This window comes from Clavelina lepadiformis, chromosome 4 (genome assembly GCF_947623445.1).
Source record: "Clavelina lepadiformis chromosome 4, kaClaLepa1.1, whole genome shotgun sequence".
NCBI classification, from domain to species: domain Eukaryota; kingdom Metazoa; phylum Chordata; class Ascidiacea; order Aplousobranchia; family Clavelinidae; genus Clavelina; species Clavelina lepadiformis.
Genome location: NC_135243.1, coordinates 6,960,545 through 6,982,022, shown reverse-complemented (window position 1 = coordinate 6,982,022; position 21,478 = coordinate 6,960,545). Strand labels below are relative to the sequence as shown.

The 21,478-nt window shown below is 35.1% G+C and overlaps 1 protein-coding gene across 1 annotated transcript; it reads left to right on the top strand.

Annotated features, from left to right (window-relative positions):
- The first annotated feature begins 3,950 nt into the window (after nt 1-3,950).
- On the top strand, nt 3,951-21,420 carry LOC143451464 (NEDD4-like E3 ubiquitin-protein ligase WWP1). Its single transcript, XM_076952036.1, has 23 exons — nt 3,951-7,961; nt 8,115-8,274; nt 8,947-9,071; nt 9,734-9,868; nt 10,907-10,978; nt 12,350-12,434; nt 12,590-12,654; nt 12,853-13,012; nt 13,560-13,655; nt 13,743-13,890; nt 14,033-14,165; nt 14,337-14,421; nt 14,723-14,854; nt 14,969-15,050; nt 15,288-15,448; nt 15,828-15,987; nt 16,571-16,704; nt 17,844-17,984; nt 18,178-18,298; nt 18,568-18,654; nt 18,815-18,929; nt 19,302-19,374; nt 19,537-21,420. The coding sequence occupies exons 1-23, from the start codon at nt 7,916-7,918 to the stop codon at nt 19,634-19,636; spliced, it is 2,616 nt and encodes an 871-aa protein (XP_076808151.1). The 5' UTR covers nt 3,951-7,915; the 3' UTR covers nt 19,637-21,420.
- Nucleotides 21,421-21,478: the final 58 nt, after the last annotated feature.

Sequence of the window (21,478 nt, the reverse complement as noted above, 5' to 3'; positions counted from 1 at the left end):
GAAACCATCTCATCCTCAGTTACATATTGCACCTGTTCAGCAAAAAACGCTATGTAACTGCAACAAACGCAACTTACATACTGAACCCTTATACACGACTTGCAATAAGTAAATTTTAGCAATCTCCCCTGATAAGCATTGAAAAGTAATATTTTGTTATGGATCTCTATCTCAATACGATGGATCTCTTTTATTTAACTATTAGTTTATTTGGCAGTAGAGTCACCATAAAGCTATCTCCATTGATGCGTTGGAAAACAAAAGCGTGTCAAAATCATCATCCCAACAAGAAACAAGTAATTGCTAGACCCTGCGTAGAACAAAGGTCATGGAAAAGAAGCATGCACTGAAAAACCTGCCACCACACGAGGAAGTCCTCCTACATCAAAACGATAGCCTTGTTGATGATTCCGATGTTTTATTGTATTTTTAGGTGTTTCACGCCAGTGCAGAATTTTCCTTCTTCGCTTTTAATGATCCAGTTTCGGATCAAGTTTAACCAGAGCTGTAATATAAAAACGGGACATATATTTTTTAACCCGGACCCGAAAATATATTTGAAGCCAGAATTAGGCCTGAAAGTTAAATTTACTAAATGAATCAGAGTCATTTTTGATGCCGTTTTTTGACTGTTATCCTTTTTCTCAGTTGAGCTCTGTGCGATTGCATATTCGTGTAAAAAAAGTGAAATTACGATGAAAATTTGGCAGAGTGTGAATACGAAGGTCGGGCCCGAACCTGACCAGAAAAGCCCGGTCCAAATAACGAAAAGATGATCTTCTAAAATTCTGTGTGGCCATTACTTTCCAGCGTTTACCGTTGTTAACCATGAATATGAATTATGGCAAGCAAACTTTATTTAATTTTGCTTGATACAGTATTTTATATAGGCCACAACGTCTAAGTATTCTGCTTTCATTTCAAGTCTAGACAGCCCTCGTAATTTATCAATTAAATTTTATAAGATGATGTCTGAAATATGAGAAGAGCGTCAGATTTTGTGGGAAAACAAGTTTCCCATATAACAGGGGTGGCCAAACTGCGGCTCTTTGAGCCTTTGATTGCGGCTCTTTAATGAATTAGACATGCATTTTCCCGGTCTAGACGAGTTGTTTGATCAGATTATGAAACAATGCGTTCTATCACACGTAGTAACAATGGACTCATTGTTAGTAATAATCAAATTACACTCCAAAAAGTACATTATTGTACAGAAGTGTGCTAACTTGTACACTGTAGTTGAGTAAACTGTCAAATTGAAGTTGTACGTCAGGGCTGACCTAGTTTTAAGTCTTGGATACGGTTATACTAATAATTGCAAAAAGAATTGGTGAAGCCCAGGTGGAGACTCATAGTATCACCACGCAGTACTAATGTTGATCAATAGCTACACTTCGTTGTAAGTGAATAAATTCGTGTTTTTTATTGTTTTGTGTTGTGGCTCTTTTAAAACTGGAATTTGTTATATGCGGCTCGAGCATGAAGCAGGTCTGGCCACCCCTGCCATATAATGTTTTCTCTAAAAAAAAAAACAGAATCGTAGGTAGTTTGAATTTTGTCCGTTCCTATCATAATAAATTTTGACAAATTTCTGTTAAACCCGGTACAACTACAAACGCATTGGTCCAAATTGATTCAGACGTTGTAAAAATAGAAATCAGTCAAACCATCCTAAAGTGTAACGCTAGTTCCTCAAGTTGGGACAATGTGTCCAATGTTAGAATAAACATTGCACTTTCAATAAATTTCAATTTGAACATTTCAATAAACCGTTTCTGAATGACAAACTGCAAAGTCTGCCAATTTTCAAGATATCCCATATTAACTCATGTGTTTTAATTATTAGTATAATAAAAGAAGATCAATAGCAACGTCAAATTAAAACCTATTTATGGAAAAATCCTGGCAGAATTTAAAATTTGGTTCCTTTTTTCTTTCGATTAAAATAACTCAAAACACAAAGTAAGCCAGTTTTATGTTAATATGTCAAAAGGAAGGCCGTAACGTAATGGACTTAAAACAAGCCAATTTGGTGTCACCATGTGGCTGAAAGAAATTGTCCCGCTGTCCCGCCTCGTTTTATGTCCCATAATGGGCGACTTCCCCCTAGAGGCTAGTTGTCACCCACTTCAAATTTGTTACCAAATCATTAAACTCGAGCCTCAAGTCAAATCAATTACGCAATAGTTATTTGATAGTACATAAAACATTTAAATGTAACGTAAACAGTAATTAGGCCTATCATGTATTGTGATAACCTTGTAAGATGCAATACCTTTATGAAAATTTTCTGCATTCAACGTGATGTAATGACTCGACTCGCATTTTCAAATGACTTGACTCGATTCGGGTCAGATAAGGCTAGGTTAGCGAACAAAGGAAAAATGAAGTGGTTTTCGAAAGAACATGATGTTTTTGAAATAAATTAAACTTACGTACTAAACGTCAAGTATATTATCAATTAGTATAAGCTTGGAATGGCAATGGCGATAGAGAACCGGTTTTGATACAACACTTAAATGCAGTGGTTCTTAAACCTGGCCTCACAATTGTGCGGCTCGTGTTCTATGCCTAGTGGCGCTACCGTTGTAATGCCCTTGGGCAGGGAATTAATGACGCTTACTCTTGCTCAGTGGACCTGGTGGACAATTCTAAATATGTGTATATAAAAAATCAAAAAACCAAAGAAAATGAATGACAACCAGAACTTGCACAAAGACTAGATCGGTAACCGGGGCTCGAGCGATGAGGAATCACCGCAGGGTTTAGGTCATGCTAAGATTTTCTTCAGTTCGAAGATTATTATAACATAGCATAGCCACCATGCCATAGCACTAAACCTTTTTTTGGAAGGACTCAAAATTGAAACTCTGAACGTTTTCGCGACCCAACCTACCTTAACCTACCACGTATGAAATAATTGGTTCATAGCTTTGAATGTTGTTTTTAATGGCTTAATTTAACCATCTTCATGGTTAAATACACCATTACAAAAACCAGTAGCCTAGTTAATGGTTAGAATTTTGAAACCTCGTATATTTTTGTCGCGATAAAGGTAAATAATTTGTTTGTTGATGTTTTTGTGTAGCTGTACGTAACGATGTGTTTGTAATGTTAATTGGTTCGTTAACCACTTCAGTAATAAATGCATTGTATATTTGCCAACAAGAGATAGTTAGGTTTATGGCTATTACATCTTTTGCAAGCAACATTCAAGTTTTCTGTCGAAACACAGTTTGTAATATAGTCTCGTAGGCCTAATTCCGTTTCAAAATAAAAGGTGACACTCCAAAATAAACTGGAACCCAAAATTGGGTGGCAATGACCCACAGGTCATCCATTCCCATTCACTGGCCTAATGTGATGTCAACTGTCAACAAAGTTTATAACATAGGGTGTTAACTGATTGGCCGATTTAAGTTATTTTCCTTGACTCGAATCCGAAAAAATTGACTTGGTTGGTTGATTTGATTAAATTAAAATACTTCTGCACCAACGTACGATTAATTATATTCAAGGTTTCCGTAATAATTTCCCATAAAACAAATGCTCGTTTTCAGTGGAAAATGAGCAAACGCTACCGCCAAGTAAGCGCCAAAAATATTTTTGTGTTGTGTAATTAGAAAACTTGTGCTTATAATTTCTTGCAATGCAGGTTTTTATTAAGTGGAAAATATTGTAAATATGCACACAACGAATGTGAAACAAGTCAGCAGGGCTAGATGGGTTATTCTTTGCACACCTGAAAAAGTATATAAAACAAAATAGAATAGCATGCCTAGATGTTTTAGGAGTTTAAGAATTTTAAATTTATGAAAAGAAAATGTTTAAGCCAAAAACCCCAATTAGAAACAGGCACTGCTAATCACGTGATTAAAAATCGTCAAAACGTCAGCTGACTTGTTTGTTGGTTTTAGACCTAGAAGAGATCATAGGGAACTGTCTATTCATTGGCTTGACAGAAGTAAGGGTTTTGGTTTCGACAGGATTTATGGGAATTTTGTAAGTTCTGTCCTAATTTTGCGATTAGCTAAGACAGACAACTTGCAGCTCCTGTAAAAGACTATTTAACAACTAATTTAGGCAAGCCTTTTATTTGTCCGTTCGTCTCGCCTGGAATAGCCTCGACAGGCAGACCGGAAAGTACTGCAGTTTTCGACAAGAAATCGTACGTACAAAGACTAAATTTTGGCGTACATAAATCCACAATTCTTTGTTTATTTATTATAAATCGGCGTCACGATAAAAATGTTCGGCGTACTGGTTGGTGAATCTCATGCATGCATCAGATGCAGGTTACCACACTTCACTATATAGGGAATAGTTATTTAGGCTGTCAGGCTAGGCATAGCCTACAAGCTCGTCCGCTGCCCCTGTTTTGGTTTTCATGTTACTGAAGTAGCCTAGCTCCAAATATTTGATTCTGAACAGTTTTTGAAGTATTTTATGTTAAATTGTTTTGTAAATTGGTGGTCACTAATTGCAGTTGTTCATAAGATTTGCCGACTGTGGTTCATAGCTTATGTTGCTATTATCCAGTGAAAGAAGTGACTCTTGCACGCATAGCGTATGATAGAGAAAAAAAAAAAAAGAGCCTGCCAATATCTCAGCAAAATCACAGTCGTCATATCCTCGACTGAAAAGCACAACAGGTTTTCGACGAGTGATCATTTGTACAAACGCCAACACGCAAATTTTGACATGATACCGGTAGCGTGTATGGAAACCTGAATTCTCTATTTATTATAAACTTGTTATCTGGCATTCAAACAACCAGTTTTTCTTTGTTTATTTATTACAAATCGGTGTGATGAGTAAAATATTTGGCGTACATGTTAATGAATCCCGTGATACTTTGTAAATTATTATTTTTATCAAATTGAAATAAACTACTTCGCACTGCATTATACATTTTCCATTTGATAATGTTGGTTGCACTTACGAAACTCTAGGATACTCACCGATCTTGTCATACACTGACCTTAGCAAACTTTTTTGTCACCAACCTTGCCATTTCTTTGCAAAAGAATCTCTTCTCATTTTTCTTTACTCTCCTTTCGAACAAGATTGTTTCCTACAATATTTCATCATTACTTTTCAAGGTTTTCTCACATTTTGTTAACCTGCTTTGGGTTTCAGGATAATCCTTTACATGCAGACATATCATATCTCATGCACATATACCAGGGATGCTGCTTTGTAACCACCTACTGGTAGTGACAAAGTTAGCAACCACATCTGTATTTTTTTTACTTAAGCAGGAAACAATAACTAACTTTAACTATTTAAATTGTATGAGTCGCCATCTGGTTCAAAATAACTAATTAATCAATCTTTGCGAGTCATTGAGAATTCAGTAATATAAAGCCATCAATTACTACACCATGCCACATTTAATTTCTATAATAGCTTGTCGTATATCTCAACTAGTGATATTAAACCTTTTTTGATACCTCTTTTTTCTCTCCAAAAGCATTCAATCCCCCTTGATTAGCTTCCATGAAATTTAAACTATGTTAATACCAACGAGAAGTAGGTAAAAGCTATAAAGGATTTTCGATTTTACTTCATTTTCAGTAATAAATGTCATAGCATTGCAGATGTTTGTACAATAAATGTTGTCTTTTAAATTAACTTTGTATTTAAGACAGTCATTTAATGGAGTGCAGATAAAATTGTGAAATTACAGTAAAACAGTCCTGAAAAATTTTATATTATTATACGCAACACAATTTCAAAGCAGAAAATTTCTCTTTTACAAGGAAAAACTGCTTACTGGTTAAAACTATTAGCCTAAGCTTCCCCCATTTGATCATAGATACCAGAAACCTACTTGTAATTTAGGTTGTCTTGCCTCAAACTGTCAATTATGATGTCATAATTGGCATTGTATGTCTTAATCTGTGTTACGACTTTAAAACTGTTTGTTAAATATTTTTCTCCCGGACACAGATTCTAACACCAAAATCCTGGGCATATTTGAGAAAAGCTGGACCAACCTGCACATGCGTTTCCTTATTTGGTAGTTCCCGCAAGGATTTCAAATCTGAGAAATGTGTACAAACTCATTCATCATCCATACAGTTCCACTAATTTGACTTAATTTTTCCAAATAATTTGTAACTGTTTTTTTTTGTTGGGGTTGGATTTCACCAATTTAAAACCTTGCCAAACATTGTTAGTGTGATGTTTGGTTGATTTTTCAAAACTTGTATGCTCAGTAATTGGTAGGATTTTAACAGGAGTGCACCAGGCAAATACTCTCTTTTATTAAGTTTATATTGCTGGCTCCAACTTGTAAGAGCTTTTGACCCTGGAGGTTTGTTAATTACCAATATGAATTCACTTAATAATATATAATATTGAATAATAATGTATTGAAATATATGCCTTATAATATTGAAAAATACATGCTTTTGTTGGCGTACTTGCCATGTTGTTCGACTAAGATAAAGTATGAAAGTTTTGCGAGACCCAATTTTACTGTTAGCTTTAACTCTTGCTTCTAAAGTAGTATGCTGTTAGTGTTAATCCTACCCATGGCAGGCCCACACTTCTGCTGCGTCTAACACCCAACATGTATTTAGCACCACTGTTTGCAAACTGTCTTGCCTGGGCCCTAACTCACACTATTGTAGTTACGGCTGTAGTTTTTGGGATATTCGTACGTTTGATTTTCTGTCACATAAATATTGTTGTACTGTATAATTTTAAACAAAATAAAACTTTTTAGACAATTACGTGATCTTTCTGGTACAGCATTTGGCATGTGAACGCATATTAATCAAATTCATTTGGGATTTCCTTCAAGGAAATTAGTCCTGTTTCAGGTATAGGATGTTTACAGTATTTTTTGATGGTGACATGTTTATTGTAGGGTGTTGATAAATTTTTACCCTCTGGCGTCTTTGTCAGATTAATAATGCTGCTCTTAAAAGTTGCACTCTTGTTTAAAAAAAGTTTGTATTATTGAATGTTTTGAATGTATTTGTGTAGATATGTATGTGTGATGTACGTTATGTCTGAATGTGTGTTTGTTTCTATCATGAACATAATTATGTATCGAATCCAATTCCTAGCATCCTGCAATCCATTTATATTATGTAAGGTACATGTCACATGTATTGGATTTGCCATGTAAAAAGTGATGTGAAAATACTCAATGGAAGATGGAACTTTGTCTTCATTTTATGTACTGTAACGTGTTTCTGTGTTGCGTTAAAAGTCAATTCATTTGGATATAAAATTTGTATACATTCTACATATATCATAAAAGGCCTTTTGTTTTGTTGTTTAAGAATATTTTGATATAAAACACCAGCAGAGGTCTTGCAAATATTGCAATGTTGTTTTTGTGTAGTGTTTATCATTGCTTTTATAGACATGTCCCCATAGTGGGCGTCGTTCATATGTTGTCCAAAAATAGTTTTTTTATTGTGAGTGTAAATTCTTATCTTCACCAGTATTATTTTCAACTTTAGTCCTCGTTGACTTTACAGCTGACTGGAATAATCCCATTACACAAAATGTATCGAGCTAAAGGTTGTTTGTAACAGAGATAAATGTCAATATAAATCCAATATGACATATATTAGGATAATTTTGTAAGTTTTGGTTAGTTGTGGAAAGTATATAGTATATTGGCTTGTTAAATAAGTTTTTATAATTATGCTGTTTGGACTCTTCTATATAATGTGATTTGGTTATATTCCACTATTTGTTACGGCTGAAGCATATATTGAATGTGCACATTTTTGTTTGAAGTAGGGGTACATCCAAACCACAGACAGCATATGACTAATTCAATTGTGTCATGTCATACCTTACGTTTTGAGGCATTTGTGGTAATCTGAGTTGTACTTTGACAGACAGCGCTTTTAGTTTGTAGTAATAATCACAATATGCAAACTCTGTCATGGCTGATTCCACAAATTCTTTTCTATCACAACTGCAAATAACAGGTATGTATTGTCATTGTTATTTTTTGTATTCATTTTCCTGGAAGTAGTTTCTTCATAAAAACCTGATCAATAAATGTTGTGAAATTTGCTGCACATTGTTTCTCATTCCAGCTAATTGGAGGTAGAACTTAATCAACTTTGCTTGTTTTTCAGTTTTTAGAGGAAACTTGAAGTCTGTCACCAGCAATTGGCTGTTTGCGCAACCTAAGCCACCTGATTCTTATGTCACAATCAGTGTGGACTCGCAACCTCCCAGAAAAACTGAAATTGCCGACAAAACTAATAATCCTATATGGGATGAAAGCTTTACTCTGTAAGTTTGGAAATACGGTTTTATTGATATTAATTTAGTAAAAATATGTGTACGACGCGGTATATATGTGAAGAGGTCAAACTGATTCGGGTTCACATAAACACAAGTATCAAGTATATTCAGTATATATATATATATATATATATATATATATATGCTGATATTAAACAAACAGCTTTTTTGTTCAGTAACACTACGGAACTATAGTAATATAGTGCTCATTTTGGATTGTATATATAAGTTACATAACATAATGAGATGACTTAAAAAAAACGTTTTAATAGCAAAAGTATGCATTGATGCTTAAGTGTAACCCACTTTTCTTTGTAAAGGAAAATTTGTAGGCTAAAACATTGAGGCATTGTTTTCATTGTCTAGCAAGCACTATTGTAACTGTAGGTTAGTTTCCAGCATCATTTACATCATTTTACATTCATTTGATCATCCGATTATCTTTACTTGAAAGAAAATCTGTTAAATGTCTTTAGATGAAATGTTAACAACAATTGCACTCCTTTTTTAAGTACCAGTACCAGGAATATCGTTGTGCAAATTATAATTGTGGTTGTATAATGCTTGAGGCTTAATCTAGAAGCCACCCTTGTCTCATGTTCTAATTATGACATGTTATTTTTATTGACTTTGCTAATCATACTATAACTCAATTTGTAGGTTAGTCACTGTTCGAAGTATCATCGAATTCAAAGTATTTAATTACTCTTCTGTCAAAGCCGACACTCTGCTTGGTTCTGCCAAATGTGACATTCAAAAGCTTTTGCAAGACAACAATGGAAAATGTAACTAAGCTTATTTCTTATTTTGTTAACTGAGGAATATTTTAGGCTATGTAATGTGTAATAAAGTAGATAAGTGGATTTTCACTGGCCATTAATGCAGTGCTTATTTTCTTTACCGCGTATGTATACTGTATTTCTTTTCCAATGCATTCCATTATTGTGTATTTGTACCCTCATTATCTGCTCATTGCAATCTGAATACACAGGTCGTACTGTCAGTGATTCACATTTTGGTAATGGTCTCTCACATTACATGTGAGGCTCAATAGGTTCATGCTCTGTTAGTTTCTTACCATGTCAAATTAACATGTAGTCTCAAACTGTTAATCCTGATGTGATGGTTGATAACATATGTCACAAGTCAGTATCACACTGTTGTCATTTTCACACTGAATTACGCTTGATTTTTCTCTTAATTGTTGCGGCTTTGATGAAGGGTGCAGCTGTAATCAGTAACTTGTTCTTTGTTCTTGAATATGTTTTATATCTTTATACAAAGATGGATAACTGGCTGATACACTAATTCCATGTTTGCTAACAATGTGGTGTAGGCTATTCTGTATGTGTCATACAATCTACACGTGTGAAAGCACATGTTTAAAATCGTTTTTGGCAATGGTGAAAACTGATAAGGCTTTTATCAGATACATGTGTCTTTATAGTGGAGAAGGTGGACATCAGCCTGACGCTGCAAAGTGAAGGGAAATCTAATTCTTCAAACCCAGGAGAACTTCAAGTCCAGTTCGATGGACTGTCATTGAACCAAAATCATGTTCCCTTGACTAATGGTGTTGCAGGTTTGTTGGATACTTTGCCAATTACATGGTCACGATCCTTGACACAAAATATGAATAACTCTTTACTTCTGATCCATTGGTAATGAATATTTTTCAGCTTAACAATAATACCATGAATTATTAGATGTTGTAATTTGCTAAAAACTCTTCATAGACCAATATAAAAAAGAATCTTGTGACGAGATATCAACCATATCTTGTTTCTACTCAGAAATCTTTACATAATTATTTCATGCATATTCTTGTGCAATATCATGTGATCATTTTTCTTTATATGGTATGCTGTATACATTAACTAGAGCGTAGGTAATATGATTACTTAGGAGTATCAGCCCTTTGACCTAGCAGATAGTTAATGTTTGACGAGTTCTTATTGTTAGCTGTAACTGCCTCCTTTGGCATTGGTGCCCGCCTATTCGATATTTGTATTAAGTGTAACTGCTGCTATAAAGTCACTACTATTACTGGAACTAGCTCTTCGTCTTGCCCTTTGCAAAACTATAACACGATAGTTTTTTAAAACAAAATTTCTCTTGAACAAAGCATATGTCAGTATTCTGTAATACAATTAGATAAATACTAGCTTGTCTTCAGCTAAGATGTTTAAAGAGTACTTGTTCCCACCTAGTTGTTATTTGAATAGAAGCTTACCGGCATGTTTATTTGCTGAACCGTCATACGTTATATAGAACTCTAAAAAATTTCGGGCAATGTCTGTTGCTTTGTCCAGCTATTCATGATAGTGAAGCGTGTCATTTTGATTTTGAACAGTCTGGCTTCCAGCTTTCCACCTATCATGATTTATGTTTTTGGTAGCCTAAGCTGTATGTAAAATAGCGAGTGTGTCTCTATAGCCAGGTGTGCTTTGCTGGTATAAATACTGAATAATGTTATTTGTTTTACGGGTTAGTTTCATGGGCACTTTTGCATATATATTAATAGGCTATGTAATTTTTCAGGTCACAGAAATGCATTTTATTTAAATTCAATTCATAAAATAACAAAAATAATAATTATGTTTAACTATTAAAATAACAGATCCTCCAGAAAACATAACTCCTGATCCACCTCCCATTCCACCAAGAGTCGCCCTTCCCCCTTCCAGACCAGGTTGGTTGATTTGACGTTACCATAAATTCTGTTATTTGAGTATTTGGCAACTGATGTCATGCCAAGCGCACAAGCATGCGAAAGTTAATTGTTTATATCGGCGATTTGAATTGATGGAATCAGGCTGAGTATTATAGTAGATTAACAGTAATGGTTTTGAAAATGTGAGCTAATGATTTGTTCGCATTACGGTATATGTTTGCGAATTGACAAATGTGTTGCTGGATAGATAAGTGGGTGCGTGCACATTCACCTTGCAGTACATGAATGAAACGATCAGTTCATGAATCATATATACTTATTTTTTACATATGCAATCAATGTATGGCATCTTTGTAATAGACTGTCGTATACTTTTAATGCTGATTGCTGTACATTTTGCATTATGGCAGTACATGTTATTTGCAACCATGTCCTTAATGACTAAGCAATGGCAACAATAATTAATCAGTTTACATGTACAATACTGTATGAAAAAACATCAATGTAATATTAGACTATTGAAAGCAGACATGTAATAAGGCCTATGCAGGTTTGTCAATTTTCATTTTCAATAGCACTTTTCGTTACTTGGTATTTTACAGCTGCAGTGGTTCTTTTATTTGCAAAATATTGTATAAATATATTGCACTTGTAAAGTTATTGTCAAAACTCCACTGATTTGGAACAATCAGTTTTCAGAAAGGCTTTACACTCGTGCTATTTACTTCAAACCAAATGTGACCAACCATTGTCAAATTGACTTTGGATGCCACAGATTTTCAAGGAAATAATAAATCATCAATGCAAAAGTAGCATTGTTAACCAACTTATGTAGATTAATTAGCTCACCTAGAGTGCTAACAATGTTGTATGTTTTGTTACTTTGCGTTGTATCCACAGTTTATATCTTTTATGATGTCACAAACTGTTGGTGACAAAAAATTCATTATAAATGTATTATAATATCCCACACTAGCTGAAAACAAGAGTTATCAGTAGATGTGATGAAAAAGTCTGCATTTAAAATTGTCGAATTGTTGAAAACAAGAAAAACAAAAAGATGTAACTGAAATTTTAAGGACATTTCTTAAAAGTAAGGAGCGTAGTATTTTCTAAGACACACACTTTCAAAACAAGAACAAACCTTAGTAATAAAGAAAGCATGGAAGCCCTGGTTATAGTGCACTTGTGTTTGTATTGTGCTAAAGTCACAGTCCTCATCGCATTCTGTCTTATGTTAACTCCAGTTTAATAAGCGTGTTATGTAGTATTGCAAGAACCCAGATTTATTGATTAGTTTTGTCAAATACAGTCAAAGGATCTATGATACGACTTTGGCTAAGGCTTGAAACATCATCTCATAGTAAACATTTCATCTTTTTTAAACAGACCCACCCAATGTAAGCACCTCATTAACTTCCTCCAATGGCCTCGACAGGCCTACTCCACCTCCGAGACCCAGCATCACAAATGGGTAAATTTCACATTGGCCAGGACAATACTCTATACATGATGTATATGTTATTACATGCTCACAATACATTGTGTGGATGTTTTTTGTGGTTTATTATTAGTTTTTAGAAGGTTTTACGAGTGGAAAACTGCAAACAAAGTGTTTGTTGTTTGCAGGGAAACAAACAAGAAAGTAATAAAACTGCGTCCTGCCCCTAAACCACCTCAATCCGAAGCAACGAGTAAGTTGCGGCTACAATTTACTGTCATAGTCAATAATAAATCAAAAGTTTGCATATATCTGGTCACATGTTTACTCTGTACATTGAACACTCCTTTTCTATTAACTAGTAAACATTAAGCTAAGTTCTTTTACGTCAGTTGATTATTGTGTGTTAGTTGATAGTTAATGAATATTTTTCTTTGTCATCCTGTTGCAGCAAGTAATACATCTTTTGCGTCATCCTCTCATGTCGCAAATAACTCCCCCTCCACCTCTTCTGTTCCTAAAACAAATTCAACTTCAGCTGCTTCTGCGTCTTCATCTGAAACAGGAGCGAACCCATCTCAGCAGCAGCAGCAGCCTCCCCTTCCTCAAGGGTAAATCACTTATTATTATTTATATGAATCATTTGTGACCAAGCATTATTAGATTTGATTTAAACATTCTTATGTTTTACTTATTAGAAAAATGGGCCTAACAAATGGTTTGCAAAACTTATCAAATTTATCTCGCAACTAAAATATTATAATTTAACAAACTTAACTTGCGCAGTGCCAACCTTATTGAAAGGCACTCTTGGAATAGTTGGTTGAATGAATTTTAATATCATGTGGACATGTGGTGGTACCGATTTTGTCATTTCTTTCACATTGATAGCGTCACTAACAATACAATTCACTTGAGGTTTATTGAACACCAGTAATAAAAGGAATTTAGAAGCCATTAAGAGTCCATACAATTCAAAACATGATTTAATATCGTGTTGAAATATTCTCTCACTTGGTTATACAGTAGCACCCATAAACTGTTGTTAGTTTTTGAGTATGTACCGATTTTGTCTGATATGTTCACAGTCACAGATATATCTTAGTCAGCAAATTCTATCATGTGCGGTTTGTGTTGATCCATGCTGTTTTCTTATAGATGGGAGATTAGAATGGACAGAATGGGAAGAGTTTACTACGTCGACCACAACCTCAAAACAACAACCTGGGAACGACCTGAACCTTTGCCACCAGGGTTCGTATTTAAATGTTCTTATAACTAAACCTGTGAGTGTAATTTGATGGGTTGTTGGACCCAAACTTTGTCATTTTATGCTATCAGGTGGGAGAGACGTACAGACAACAGAGGGAGAATATATTATGTTGATCACAACAACAAAACCACCACATGGCAACGTCCCACCTTGCAACGAGTTCAAAACTTTGAAGATTGGCGAAACCAACGCCAGAATATGCAAAACCAGAGACAGGTACAGTATTTTGACATTGTGGCTTTTTGCAACCTGCGTGGTTATGATAAACTGCATATTCTTTTGTAGGCAACTTGTAGTTTCTGGAAACTTCTCTGCTCTATTTCAGTTAAACAGATTTTCGGTAACTTTTCTGCCTTAGGCTTTTAATCAGCGATTCATGGTCGGTACAAACGGGGCTTCAGATGGAACACCCCCCACCAGTTCCTCAACTCAACCCAACCAACCCAACCCACCACCCGATGATCAACTGGGAAGCTTGCCCAAAGGCTGGGGTTTGTCTGTTGTTTCTTGCATGAATAGTTATTTGCATGCTTTAATGTTGTATAATGTTATGAGGCAAAAGATCTTTTCTGGTGGTGTCTGTCGTAAGTGTAATGTTGGTTTGATAAAGATATGTTTTACCAGAATGTCCTTGTTAGCAATACAAGCTCTTGCTTTTGTAGAACGTCGTACCGAGACTAATGGAAGAGTCTATTACATCAACCACAACACCAGAACAACTCAGTGGGAAGACCCGAGAACACAAGGGTAAATAAAACATTAGATTCCGACAGGTTATCATGAAAACTGATTTACTTATTTGAGGCTATTAATTAAATTGATGAGTGCTGTAGTAGTTTGTAGTTTTGATTTTTATCAAATAGTGCATTTTTCATTCTTATTCGTAAATTTGTTGGCGTTTTGAAATTTTTTAAAATAAGCCCCCCATTGTTTCAAAATAGTAATTATTATCAACAAGTCAATATTGCAAGTGAGTTACTAGTTACCGATATAAATAGAAGTTATGATAGAACTGATTGTTAATTTAATTAAATGTTTGTCCTTATAGTATGGTTAACGAAGCCCCACTACCACAAGGCTGGGAAATTCGTTTCACGAATGCAGGAATTCGTTATTTTGTTAACCATAACAATCGAAGTACCACTTTCACTGACCCGAGATCAGGCTCTAAGTCAACTGGGTAAGATTTCTATGTGGTCATGCAACAACAATTTCCTCAGCATATCAATCTGTAACTGGTTTACTGTGTGATGTTCTTTTTAGACTTTGTGATATTCTGTGTTTAATTTTGCAGGCGTGCTGGTTCTTATGGTGTGCCTATTGCCTATGAGCGGAGTTTCAAATGGAAATTGGGGCAGTTTAGATATCTATGTCAGGTCAATGAAATTTAATTTTGACAATGTTTATTAGTCATTAGGGCATGTGCAGTCAAACTTTTTTGTTATTGGCACACATACCCTTTTGTATTTCTTTGTTACTATAGGATGTGTCCGACTTTCTTGGTTGATTTCACTATTTAAAAAAATGATCACTTTAATTAAGTTACATTTAACCGGTTTGAATAACTTTACATTTAATGACAACTTATATATTATTTTTCTTGTGGCTTCCAGTCCAATGCGTTGCCAAGCCATGTTAAGATAAATGTCACGAGGCAGTCGATTATTGAAGATTCCTTTCAACAAATCATGCACTTACAAGCGTATGACCTTCGCAGACGACTCTACATTACTTTTAAGGGCGAGGAAGGGCTTGATTATGGCGGCGTGGCAAGGTATGTCAATTTACCTACTGCATCCGCATTTGCTGATGTCATCGCCACTATAAAAGCACTTGGATTAGGCCAAATGATGCAAGATGCTTTGTTTCAGCATTGTACATTGTAGTTTTAAAGTTGTAGAAAATGCTGATTGGTGTGTAATAGCACTCTGAAGACCAATTTATAAAGTTTACTTACAGTCGCACAATACGCTAAGATTAATTGTTCTATATAGAAGCAAACTCAATGTGCAAGTCATTGGAATGTAAAATGTTCAGTGTATTCAGCAGTTTTGTAGCATATATTTTATAATTTAAACAGACAAATCGACATTGTATTACTTGTTAATCTAGTGAGTTACCAAAGCAACGAATGAAATAATGTTATTTCGCAGAGAGTGGTTTTTCCTCGTCTCCCACGAAGTACTCAACCCAATGTACTGTTTATTTGAGTACGCTGGCAGCACCAATTATACGATGCAGATTAACCCAGCTTCAACCATCAACCCAGACCATATACATTACTTCAGATTTGTCGGCAGGTTTATTGCTATGGTAAGATATAATATTATTGTTTTGAACAACAGTGCCGGGTGTTTATGTGCAATTTTTTTTAACCCTTGTTCTTTTTGGGCCTGCCATTTTAGGTGTGGGGCATATTCAGATATTCTACGTGAACGGTTTAACTTGATTCTAGGCTATACTCTACTTTACTTTCATGAAACGTGCTGAGTCACTTGAAATGATTTCACTAATTGTGCAACAACTCTATGTTCATTACAATACGACTATTTGTCTGGGAAGTTGCATTGATTGAGATAGGCAGCTGTGTTGGGGAAAAAGACAACCATTTAATTAAATTTCATTATAATTGTTGAATTAAGACTCATTTAGGTGATAGATTTGAGTGAAAGTGAAGTCAGTAACCACTTAGGGTGAAATCAACATTAAAAAAAACACGTTTAAACAACTTAAAAATTTTGCTGTTAACAGAAACATGAAAAATGTTCGAAGCATACAATTTTCGCCAGTGAAACAAATACACATTTTCAGACTTGTATCCTTGCGGCATTATCATGATTGTCATCATGATAGCCTTTCAAGATATCATAGCTATTATTTTTCTTACTTGTTGCAGGCTCTTTATCACATGAAGTTCATTGACACCGGATTCTCTCTCCCATTTTACAAACGGATGCTGCAGCGGAAACTCACAATCAAGGACATTGAGTCTGTTGATGAAGAGTTTTACAACTCCCTCGTGTGGATAAGGTAATCATGTCTTCATTTTATGTGTTACAGTATCTAGACAATTAATCTTGACATAATGCAAAAATTCAGGAATCGTAAATTATGGTGAGCCTAAAATATTTTCTCAGAAAATAGTGTTTCTAAAAACTTGGCAAATAACAAAAAACATCTTAAAATCTTCTTTTACGTTATCGTGATAAAATTAACTATGAAACCTGAGGTCAAAGGCCAGGTGAATAAAAAATCATCAAAATATGCCGTAACTTGTAATCCAATTGTGCTAAGAACTCTAAACTGGTGTCAAAATGTGTAGAAAGAAGAATTTTTTTTATCTTTCCTAAAAACATCTTTTGTTGTATTTTTCGTAGAAAAAGGTGTTAATTACTACCCAGATCAAATCCAAACATATAGCATTAACAAAGCGTAGTGCACTAGTAAATTGGTACAGTTCTATATTTTTTTTTCTTTTAGATTCATCCTAGTTAAGTGTTTGTTCATCACGGACCCACATTTTTAGGTCTTTTTTCTGAATCTTAAAATGTGTATTTCACAACATTGTTCACAAAAATAACTTCTCTCATGCTGGAGACAGAAAAACCTTTGATAATGAGTAGCACAATATCTACCCCACATGACCAACACTACAAAATTAAAATGTTTGTTCATGAAAGGATGAATTCTATATAAACCGTTTCTACTTGAAACATGTTTTCCTGTAGTAACACAATTCGGTGGGAGATAGAGAAAATATATTTTTAAACGAGATAGAAAATAATAGGTTTCGAGTATTTTGAGACTAACTTGAGGTTTTTAGCTCTTGGTTTTCTAGGTCTGGCATATTTAAAAAATCGTAACCTCGTTTAACCTTTGACCTTTGGTTGCATGATCAGCTTTAAATGTAACAATGTACTATTTGCTTTTCGGTTATTTTCCCTTCATATGTCAGGCTTTTAAAATCCCATTAATTTTCTTAAATTGATCAAGATTTAACTTGATCTAAAGTAAACTAAAAATTTCATCTGAAAAATTCATTTAAAGAAAGATCTTGGTGAAGTTTCACCCTTAAATATGAATATAATGAGCAATATAGATTCATTGAATAAACATGCTGCAAAAGGTATATTAAAAAAAGTATAATTGCATACCATCCCTATACACAGAGACAACAACATAGAGGAATGTGGCCTGGAACTTGATTTCACCATGGACTTCGAAGTGCTTGGCAAGGTCGACACAATCGAATTGAAAGAAGGCGGCGCTGACTTAGCAGTCACCGAAGAAAACAAAGAAGAATACATACGGTCTGGTTGTCATAATTTTGTTTTTTTCGCATCACAATAGCCAGGCAGCAAACAGTTGTGTTTAAATAAAGGATTTTGCAACTCTGTTGCACGTTTCGTTATGTAATTCAGGGTATTCTGTTCCTGTAATCTTTTCTGTTGCTTTGTTCTGTGGTTATTATTGCTTATGTCGTGTTGTTTGGAAACAATTCAGCCTCATGATTGACTGGAGATTCTCGCGCGGTGTCGAGAAGCAGACTCAAGCTTTCCTCGACGGTTTCAACGAGGTCGTTCCGCTTCAGTGGTTGCAATATTTTGATGAACGTGAACTTGAGGTAGGGCTGTCTGCTTGCACGCAACTAAAATGGGTAGATTTAACTCGGTAAACATGACCTGAGCACAATTGCGCAGAATTGGCGCAGTTTGAAATATTTTTATTTGGTGACCCCGCTTGGGTTTTTAACAATACTGTTGATGTAATTCTTAATTGGTTAACAGCAATGTTTACATTGGCTTAATAGTTAAGTTTTTATACGTTTATTTTTTGCCATTGACTGTGGAGAGTGAAAAAGACGTCTTAATGCTATAATATTGATTGATGTAGCTTATGTTATGTGGAATGCAAGAATTCGATGTTGAAGACTGGATGAAAAACACAATTTATAGGAATTATACGAAAAACAGCAAGCAGGTCTGTTGAGAAATTAAATGATTGGCAAATGATTTGTTACAACCTTTTGCCAATTCAGATTACGCCTACAGCACTAAAGTAGATTCGTGCTGCGTCACGCATATGCGTTTGAGTGACATTTTTACGTATTATTTGCTCACTTGCGTTGTTGCATTGTCAGGTGACTTGGTTTTGGCAATACATTCGTGAAATTGACAACGAAAAACGTGCCAGATTGCTCCAGTTTGTCACTGGCACATGCAGGATACCAGTTGGAGGATTTGCCGAACTTCTAGGTTTGTGGCTGTTCTGTGATGTAACTATCGCAATTTTAATTTCCGTTTCTATCCATACTCTGCTGATCATTATGGCTGTGATTCTGGTAACCAAAGCTTAATTATTGTTATACGGTAATAGTCTAATACGCATGAAGTATTGCTGTTGTTGGTTGAAATTGTGTTGATGTTTGTTGTGGTAGGAAGCGTTTAATTGTGTAGTGATACAATTAGAGCTAACAGCTGATTTATTAGGAACTTACTGTAAGTCATTAGCAAATTTTTCGTGTGTAGTGTACATTTCTTATTATACGGTGTTAATAAGTTTAGGATTCGGAAAACATTTTTTTCTCTAATATCAGGTTGATAAAATGTTAATTCTTTGCTTTACAGGGAGCAACGGACCTCAGCGCTTTTGCATCGAAAAAGTCGGAAAGGAAACGTGGTTACCCAGAAGCCACACATGGTACGTCTTTGCAACTATATTAATACTTTCTTTGCCGTTCTATGATCAATTTGACAGGTCAATTTAACTTGGCCAACATTTTTAGCCAGTGACACGTTCATTATTTAAAAGCTACCTCGTAACAGCTGGGACAAATTTACGTTACTTTTTTGTTTGCGCCAGCTTCAATCGTTTGGACCTCCCGCCATACAAAAGCTACGAACAACTGAAAGAAAAACTCACACTTGCTATCGAAGAGACCGAAGGTTTCGGGCAAGAATAAGTCGTGGATTAGTCGTATAACCGCATATTTTTAATTCGGTGACTACAATGTCTATTGAAATATGCAAGGCTTGGCCGCTCGTAGTGACCGTATGCACATTGCACAGCCGTGCATGTCACTTCGGAACTACAATCAGTCAAAAAATGGCGTCATGCTTACGAGTCAAGCGAAACTCAAGTTTTGCGACAGTACGCACATCTTGTGCAAAAGCAACCTAATTCAGTCGACATGACCTATTTTATTGATATAATTTTGTTTCGTGTACAGTCTGTGATCCGGACTTAGACAAGGATACACATCAATTCTTGTTATCAGAGCTGGTTTAAGCTAGAGTTGAAAATTAGACTTGGATTCTTGTCTGCTGACGTGGCTTGAACGTCATATACAAATCCCTGCGAATAATTCCGTCTATTTCGGTTGAAAACAAGTTATACGAATTGTGGACTTCTAGGCGAATTATACGACATATTACCATATGATGTAGTTTGGTTACGAGTGCTAATGGTTTGGCAGCAATCGGCTTGTCGTCGCAAGCCCGACCAATGCACTGGAAGGTTCCTCTCGTGATTATGTTTTAGTTGATATTGTTACGCTTCGACGTTTTTTTGTAGAATAGTACAAGCCTATGCCGACGCCATAATACCGTGCAACATACTCTTGTTAAAGGTGGTCGTGAAATTTGTTAAGGGCGACCACTTGAGTTGTGCGTAATGGAGTCACACCTAACTGTAACGAGTGATTTTAGCAATGCAAGAAAAAATATCAATAATTTGACAGCATACAAAGTCGTCGCAATAATGGAATTTGATTATCACGCGTTGTCGCTCGAAACCACTTTTGCGTCTTGGATTTTTTGCAAAAAAATGTGATGTCATTTAGTAGTATAGGCCATTGAGTTTTTAATTGATTTTTCCAATCCTGCGCATTGTTAATTTGGTTTCATTTACGACCAACTTCTGTAATATTTATCACAATTAAGAATTTAAGCAGAATAAAAGACAATATCATAAGCTCATATTAAACAGTTGATGTTTGAAAGTACCAGTTTTATATAAGCGTGTAGACTTTGGTGAGGTATATCTCATTCTCCTGTAAACGGCGTTCAAATTTTGCTGTTTTTTTGTGCGACACCGGTTCATTCATTCATTCATTCATGCATTCGTATTCATGTTTTCAAAGATCTCCCATGCCAAATGCATACTAACTTGTAAAAACAGCAATCTTGAGGCTGCCTAATATCAACAGACTGACTTTTCCAAATTCTTAAGGTAGAAAGCGAAGAACTGTTGTAGGCAGATGGTCGAATTGGTGAGAAATATCATCTAAAATGTCGACCGTGTGCCTCATATTTTTAAATTATATTTGTGCTTAATGTTTGTCGCGTCGCATACATTTATTCAGCATTAATGTATTGATAGACTGGGAATACCAACCACATGAATCTAAATATTGAAATAACATAACCCATAGCTATCAACTGATTAAATTAGTTGTGGTTAATGTAACAATCATCATTAGATAAGCAGTGGTGAATGTTAACTACTATTTGAAAGTGTTTTAACGTAGCGTTTGTAAGCAACAATACATCTGTGCTTTTTACTGTTTGTTTTCGCTTTCTTACATTTTGCTTAACGTTTACGCTTTTTCGCCGTTTTGTCTCTTGTTTTGGGATTGTGTCGCTGTTAATTCATCTGTATATGCTCTTATTTCGCCTACTTTAAGAAAAAATTAATATTATTTCTGTGTTTTACGCTGTATGTAAAATAAAAGCACCACAAATCTGAGGTGGGATTGCTTCTTTAAATCGTAAAATATACTGAACGCCTGACGCACATTCACGAG

Bases quoted from the DNA above. Each gene is read 5' to 3' on its own strand.
- LOC143451464 (XM_076952036.1), top strand. From the start codon at position 7,916: ATGGCTGATTCCACAAATTCTTTTCTATCACAACTGCAAATAACAG. The intron at 12,655-12,852 runs GTAAGTTGCGGC...ATCCTGTTGCAG, and splicing joins ACCTCAATCCGAAGCAACGA to CAAGTAATACATCTTTTGCG. The intron at 18,930-19,301 runs GTTTGTGGCTGT...TTTGCTTTACAG, and splicing joins AGGATTTGCCGAACTTCTAG to GGAGCAACGGACCTCAGCGC.